The sequence below is a fragment of the Aplysia californica genome, unplaced genomic scaffold, assembly GCF_000002075.1.
Source record: "Aplysia californica isolate F4 #8 unplaced genomic scaffold, AplCal3.0 scaffold00066, whole genome shotgun sequence".
NCBI classification, from domain to species: Eukaryota; Metazoa; Mollusca; class Gastropoda; order Aplysiida; family Aplysiidae; genus Aplysia; species Aplysia californica.
In genome coordinates, this window is record NW_004797336.1 from 488,619 (window position 1) to 496,845 (window position 8,227).

Below are 8,227 nucleotides of genomic sequence, written 5' to 3' on the forward strand. Positions count from 1 at the left end.
GAGAAAGCTTAAGCGTGCCTAAAGCCGAAGCGTGCTTAAGTGCGAAGTAGACATAATCCAGAGATTTTCATGTAGAAAATTTCCCGTGATATTTCCCTTAGTTTGTAAGTAGGCCTATAGCGGTCCCACAAAAGTGTGCACTGTTATTTAGACACCCGCCATGGTAGTTTTTGTTCGCTTGTTTGTTTTTGTTTTGTGGTCGAATGGGAAATGAAAACTTAATTTAGACGGCCAGTCATGATACAGCACACTAGGCCTACTGTAACACACTGCCTGTGCGTACCACTGCCCCCTGTGCCACTCATACCACCGCCTTCATCCCACCTCGCGCGTGATACACAATCAGGATTAATGGGTAGCAAGGGTCAAAGGTGAAATCGCAGCCAGCCTCCTTTTCTCATCTCCCAGACTCTCTTTTTTTTTTTTTGATCGTGTGTAGCTTTGCCCTAGGCCTAGTCTAGATCCTATGTTCGCGCGAACGGCTGTGTGCATCTCTCTGCCTTCCTCTCCGCCCGTGCGAGTGTGTGTGTCCATCACTTGCGTTCTTTGTGTTTCTCTTGACACACTCCACTGTTGCGGTGTAAACTGTGTTCGAACTTCGATGGGTCATCATGAAAATATTGACTGCCTTGTAAATGAAGTGTGCTTGAAGCCGAAGTTACCGTGCTTATAGGCGTGTAATTTATATAGCAAAAATTCGGTAAGAGCCGTTTAGCGTGCTTGAGTCCGAAACGTGCTTAAGGCCGGCGTGCTTATAGCCGGCACGGACTGTACCTTATTCTAATAGAAAATGAACTGATCTTTCTATTGGTACCTTTCTTGAGTCGGCATTTTATAAATTTTGCGTAAAAAATGATCTTCGAAAACTTTGAGGGTATCTCTAAAGGCTTTGTATTTAAACGCCAAAGGCCAAAAATATACCAAGGGAAAGCCTTTTCAAAGCTCTACAGTTTTTCACCAATGAAAAGACGCTAATTAATCATAAATCTGTCAGTGAAGCATTTAAATGCACACATGTCAATTTTTGAACCGGCTGACCACGCATTCTGACCGCGAGGGGCTTCGCTTTCCACGGCGATTTTCCAGCTTCTAATAATCGGACATATTATAAACAACTTACACCACTGTAACGAGGAAAAGCTTAACTTTTTCAAGGTGTACAGCATTTGGTGATATTTAGCGAAAGAGCAAAGAAACAGTGATCTGAATTACCCCGATTTCACTGAAACCACGCGCTCCGAAGGCCGTGAGTGCCCGCGAGGCCGTGTTTACGCTACCTACATAAAGCCAGGTTCTTGAATTTGAACCCCATACCTTGCACTTATGATTATTCTCTATTCAATGTAAATATTTTACGCCTCCATCAACAAAAATTACACCATTCAGAGAAGAGACTGTTTCAGTCCATCCTGACGGGGGACAAATCAGGCTTAAAGGTATCCAGAATCCCAGCAGAAAGACAGATACACTTGACTAGCTTCACAATTTGGAAACCAAATCTAGTTTCCTGCATACAAGGAAAAAAGCCACATCATTACAACACAAGATGCCTGTCCTTTAAATAATATGTAAGAGACATGAGCTTCACAAACACTTTTGAAAATTTACTTCCATCTTCTTAACCCTCATCCTGCGGGAGCCGGGTTTATGTAGCCCGATAAGCCTATTTCGGCACCTCGCCTGCGTTCTGGTCCCGAGTCAGTGTAGCTCCTGGTTCAGCGCACGCGCAGCGCGCATCCTGTTACATGTCATTCGGGTCCCGAGTCGGATCCCCATTCACGCAGGTCAAGTGTGTGTGCGTCAGTCTGCTTGAGTTTGTGTGCGTTTGTGGCCTTCTTCTAGAACCACCTGCGTTGGTTCGTAATCGAGGCATACATCTCATTCAAAACATGCCAAGTTGATAGCTCTAGATGTTCGTCCAATGAAATTATAGAAGAAATTGACCCACTTAGACATGAGGAGCTCGAAAGGATAGTCAGGAAACAAGACTTCCATTTTTCTATACAAAATATTTCAAATGAGCTTGATTTTGTATGAAATGATACTATCTGATAAAAGATGAGCTTTGTTTAATAGTTTTGAATACCCTTGTGCAGGTACAAAGAACAATTTGAGTGTAAAACATTCGGAAATTGACCTAAATTATCCCTTTTCGAACCTCAGGTCATTCATAACAACAAGAGCGTCCAGAAAGGTTATTCAAATGGGCGTAACTACTCGTAATGTCTTATCAGCTTGTGAGAGGGGGTTATTCATGTGTTTGTAACACTTTATAAATAGAATACTATGAAGGATAGAGCGTTATTTTCATCATCAGTTAACACACTCCCGCGGTATTCATGGCGAAAACACACGTTTCCCGGCGCGCGCGCTGTACACCAACAGTACACACTGAGTGACCCCGGCGGCCTGCCCGGCGAGTCCGACGTAATCGGTTGCTGATAAGATACGCATCTGGGCACAGACGCAGGATAAGAGTTAATGAATGAAAATAAGAAAAGGAATGACATGCACTGAAACATTCTGAACTTGAGCATAGTGCACCTGGACAGTTCATGAATACAATGTATCAAAGCATACTCTCATACATTCCAACCTTTCAAATCAAAACACCCATGGCTCAATACTTTAAGATAAAGACACCAACAAACCTAGAGGAAAAAGTGAGGAGTGGTGTTAAAAGAATAAGAACAAGAACAAGAACAAGAAGAGGAACAAGAGGCATAGAATGAGGATGCATGACCCTTGTTCAAATTCAAAGGGAACAAAATCAACAAAGATCAAGAAGGAAGGGGACAGAATGTACAGGACTAAGAAAAAAAAATATTGACATGAACATGAAAGACTGAATCTGGAAGGAATTACAAAATGGAAAAAGGAATAAAAACTAGGCACAAATAAAGACAGACAATATTATGCTTTTTTGCCTGTCATTCCTCTTGCTGAATAAATGTCATCATTTCCAGGTAGCCTGGGAGCCTTTGCGTTGTTCCCGGATCCCACCACGAAGAGCAGGATTTGGCAGCCCGGCCTTTGCCCGCAAGTCTTGACCAGCCTGGTCAGCATTGGCGAGTTCCTCATCATATCTGGTCATAGACATAAAGTTAGAATACTACTGTGCTACTCCTACCATAAGTGGATAATACAAGAACATACAAAGTAGATCATAGCTGTGGTTGCACTGGTCAAGCCAGACTGAAAAGCTTTTTTGCTGCTTAATTCAGGAAAGACTGAGAAAACAAATTTGTGTTGTCTGACCTTCAGTTTCACTGAAAAACATATTTTAAAATTTCGGCGCCAGAAATCTGAAAATTTGTGTGTTGCTTATCAAAAAGAAAATTATTTGGATCTCACCAAAACTACTTCATCTTTAACAAAAAGAATATAAACTGATGAACCACACAAAAGTGTTGACAGGAAAAACTGCCCATTGTTAAGAAAAATAGGTTTGCACAACTTTGCACCTTAGGCTGTCCAGAAATTTCTGAAAAGGGACAACCATAGTTAATGCACAAACTGAAGTTATACTCACAGCAAATCAAAATGTCCATAGTTTTCTTTGTCAGGCACTTTGTTCCATCGAACGCTGAAACAATGAGAACAAAACTTAAGCTCCTAAAACAGCATTTATGCACAGTAATGGGAAATATGTAAGTCTCAGAGAAAGAGAGACTACCTCGACAGATAGAGACAGAAAGAGGGAGAGAATAAGTTAGACAGACTATAATAAGAGGGAGAGAGAGTTAGAAAATGAAGGAGTTTCTTGTTTCTGTGTTGTCAGAGAAAGTGATAGAGAGTTTGTGAGACTATATATATATATATATATATGTATGCCAGAGTGAGTCTTTATGTATGTGTTTGCACGTGTGTGTTACAACACTACAGATTTGGATTTTGTTTTGAAAAAGCTATTCAAAGTGCACCATTCACTTCCTCCTGTGGAACACCAATAAAGTCTATCTTATCTTACTTAATTAGATCGTAAAAGGGTTTGGAGTCATAGCAGAATGAAGGATCAAGATGGTGATACACCCGCCTGCTCGTACTTCATATACATCCAATGTTCAACTAACCCGTCAACAGGGTCTTATATATAACAATACAGGCTCACTGTTAGCTCAGTAGGTATCATACTGGATTACAGAGCGGATGGTTTTGATTTGAATCCCCTAAGAGCATTCTGAACTTGAGTTGTTCTGGGGAGTTTTTTGGATGATAAATTAAGAGGACTCGCCTCTTGAATAGCCTAACAGCGTTGAAGGGACACAAACCCATTCAACGATCATTCGATGAATATCCAGACAGAATGTATAGCAAGTCACATAAAATCAAATGCTTAATCTATCAACATTGTACCGTTCCCATTCTTTAGTCTCGAGCTACTTTGTCTTAGAATGGCTCTATCGATCTTTGAGTAGTATCAATGGTACAACACAAGCGGATTAACACTAGTAGGTAGCGTAAACACGGCCTCACAGGCACTTGCGGCCTTCCGAGAGCGTGGTATCCGTGAAATTGGGGTAATTCAGATCGCTGTTTCTTTGCTCTTTCGCTATAAAAACACCAAATGGGGTACACCTTGTAAAATTTCAGCTTTTCCTTGTTACAATGGTGTAAGTTGTTTATATGTCCGATTATTAGGAGCCGGAGAATCGTCATGGGAAAAGAAGCCCCTCGCTGTCAGAACGTGTGGTTCGCCAGTTAAAAAATTGGCACGCGTGCATTCAAATGCTTCGCGGAATGATTGAGGATTAAATACCGTCTTTTCATTGGCGGAGAACTGTAGAAAGCTTTGGACGGTCTTTCCCGTGGTATATATTTGGCCTATTGCGTTTAACAGAAAGTCTTTAAAAATGCCGTCAAAGTTTTCAAAGATAATTTTTTATACGAAATATGTAATATACCAGCTCAAAAAGGGAATCAATAAAAAGATCAGTTAATTTTTTGTTAGAATAAAGTAATCGGCTTGAAACTATTTTTCATCAATCCTTCCGCGAAACTCTGAAAGCAAGTGACTCCCCACCCGAGGAGCGCTGAGTACACTACAGTATAGAGTCGACTCGCTCGCCGTGGGGGGCTGGTGGGACGCCAGCCGGGTCAATGCTCGGAGTTTTTGTCGAAATAACGATAGATCATCCTGTTTGCGGCGATAAAATACTGATTTGTAATGGTCTTACAGTCTTGAAAAAAATTAGGCTCCATATATCTATGTTATAGTGATTGTACTTTGTTAGTGTGGAGATTTTTTTATGCCCTTGGTACTCTTTTATTATCTGTCAAACATGGGGTTGCAGCCAGAGAGTGACTTTAACAAATTTGACAAAATTTTGAACAGCTACCATTTTCTTAAAAATCAACTGAGAGGTTAAAGAATGGTACCAAAATTCTCAGGAGATATAGGCCTTTCATACGGAACAGATAAATTTGGCATATAGCTACTTTTAAAATTTAGTATCTGGTACCTACTGCTAGGAGTTTTGCGGTCCTCTTTGAATCTATTATAATATATATTTATGGAAACACAGAACTCTCAGATTATTTCACTATTTTTCTAAAGAATCATCGACTCTCTCCTTCTATTACTTCATTTTACGTCCCTCACAGCTAGGCCAGATCCTGCTCTGTCCCATTGTAAGGGTGATTGTGAGAATATTTGTCAGCAGCACACAGACAAAAACTACTTTGGCAACGTTTTAGGTCATGAACCCTTCAACACTTCATTTTAGACATCTTTCTAAATTAGAACTTATTGACATAGGACAAAATATACAGTGGAAACATGATATAACAGGGATAGTGGGACCAGAGAAAAAGTCCTGTTATATTAGATCCCTGTTAAATCAGAAGTGCAAAGGAAGTAAGCATTTGAGCACTAATCATCTGTATTTATTCATCGGTAGTTTCCCTTCTCTTGAGGCCATGTGGCACGCCTGCGCATGATACATTACGCGTGAGTGTAGCTAAGCTTAGGGCTAAATTAAAGTCTGCAGCACACCACAGCCCTCTCTTGCTTCACCTGCTGCGTGTGCTTGCATTGGCGTGGCTTGTGTGGGCTTGCTCCATCACTGCATTACTCTCTCTCTCTTACTTTTTACACATTGTTAATGAGCCTTTGACCCTGCTATAACCGACTGGGCTCCGATGATGCCCTGTTATTGCCAATAACTTTTAATAGAGACAAAGAGTAAGAAAAAACGGGGATTTAAAAAATCCCTGTTATTACCGGATCCCTGTTATTACCGGGCCTGTTATATATGGTTGCCACTGTTATATATAAAATTTACTTTCCTTATTTCAAGTTGAACATAAAGTCGGGGGCAAGCCAACAAGATCGTTAAAAGTAGTGGAAAGCTGGGAGTCAAAGAAAAGAGATCAATAAAACATAAGCAAAAGTTGAGCAATCAAGATGAGAAATGTTCATCGCCACATCTTACTCAGGGATGTCTCCTGGAGGAATCACGATGTTGACAACATCAGAGATGAGCCGATATTTCATGATGCGGTCACTGGAAGTTGTGGCAGAAAGAGAAGGAGATGCATTCACCTGAGGAAAATAAGAAAGGGCTTCTTTTAATATGTAGAGATTTTTCTTTTTCATAAAAAAAGCCTCTTTTAAAAGGTGGTTACCATACCTACACAAATTTTTTCATAAGGAGACACTGAAGATAAAAGAACATTGACTTGTGAATATCAATAATTTTAAGAATTTTCTCACAAATAAAAGAAATTACAGTCAAACACGGGTTACACGAATTCGTCGGGGAATGGAAATATGACTTGTGAATATCAATAATTAAAAATATTTTCTCACAAGTAAAAGAAAATACAGTCAAACACGGGTTACGCGAATTCGTCGGGGAATGGAAATAGAGTTCGAGATTTCTGTAATTTGTCATGTCCGTGAAAGCCCTAAATACAGAAAAATAGAGAGAAAATTGAGAGAAATAAAAAAAACCCACTAAAACAAGTAATATGGTTACCTCTCTTTATGAACGTACTGACTGTGTGAAAGCAAGAAGATGGATGAAAGTGGAAAGCCGAAAAACTCCTCCATCATTCCTACTCTCTGATTTCATTGGCTTACAGACAGTTACCCCTCTTGCCATCCGCACCGCATGCGTCCCACAGCTCGATTGCACGCGTTGTGAGCCAGTCATGCGGTGCGGTCAGCATCACTTCCCAACCCCCCTTCCCCGTACCCCCTTCCTCCAGCCTCTCATGGTGAGACAAGGACCACATTTTGGCTATAAAGATAACAAAGAAACACCTTCCCGCGGCCAGAAAGGCTGTGAAGCCGGATCTTTAGTTGAAAATGCGAATTGGATTTGTTCAAGATTTGAGTGCTGGGAACTCTGTGAAATCAATACAAAGAAAACATAGGGACTGAAACGGGACCGAGCATTATGTTCGAGATACCTGTGAATTCGTTATTTTCGTTTTCGAGATTCACAGACTTTACTGTATTGTTTCTAGCCTTACAAACTACTTTTAAAATATGTTGAAGAGTATTCAGCTGAAAAGCAATAACATTTGAAGGACGTGTCACTTGCATCACTTGTAGAAAACAAAATTCTATCACATTAGATCCATCCCAACATACTTCTTTCTCAATTTTTGTTTCCAGACCAAAAATCATTCAAAAGCAAGACCCAAAACAACTCCCCCACACACAAAAAAAATGTTTTTAATCTTCTTCAACCATACCAAAGTCCTATAAAATCAATTAAAAGCTCTATGAACTTAAACAAGCTGTATTATAAAATTAACTTTTTTATTATCTAAACCAAATTTTTTTTTAATTGTGAGGTTGTGTCAGTAAACAACAGGTTCATAAAGTATAAAGGGCAAATTAGCAGGTGATACACATGCCAGGATAAAACAACGAGAGGATAAAGGAAGTCATAAACATTTCTTTCCTCACCTCTATCAACCAAGGCTTGAGATTATCATCAATAATGATGTCATATCTGAAAGACAAAACAGTAAAAGTACACACTTCCATTTAAGTATACATCTATGAAACAATCTTGGGTTTATCAATGTTTTATTAGTTATTTTTGTTATTGTTCTTGATACAGTGATGAGCTCGTTTTCAATTTTTTGGTGAAAATCTAACAGAATATGCCCTGTTCACTGCAGTAAGCCAAGTTTATGTTGTCATTCTCATCAGTAGAAATAATTTACTCTTTTTTCCTCTCTCTCTCTCTCTCTCTCTCTCTCTCTCTCT

At 39.8% G+C, this 8,227-nt stretch overlaps 1 protein-coding gene across 2 annotated transcripts in view; it reads right to left on the reverse strand.

The window, feature by feature from the left end:
• Positions 1 to 2,428: 2,428 nt before the first annotated feature.
• The window catches only part of LOC101847804 (probable tubulin polyglutamylase TTLL1), a 31,638-nt gene continuing 25,839 nt past the window's right edge, over positions 2,429 to 8,227 (reverse strand). For both annotated transcript variants that reach the window (XM_005093558.3, XM_005093557.3), the window contains exons 11-14: positions 7,922 to 7,967; positions 6,435 to 6,544; positions 3,533 to 3,586; positions 2,429 to 3,086 (exon numbers count right to left, since the gene is read on the reverse strand). In XM_005093558.3, the coding sequence (XP_005093615.1) occupies positions 2,957 to 3,086; positions 3,533 to 3,586; positions 6,435 to 6,544; positions 7,922 to 7,967 (340 nt within the window). In that variant the 3' untranslated portion in view covers positions 2,429 to 2,956. The remainder of the gene's footprint in view (positions 3,087 to 3,532; positions 3,587 to 6,434; positions 6,545 to 7,921; positions 7,968 to 8,227) is intronic.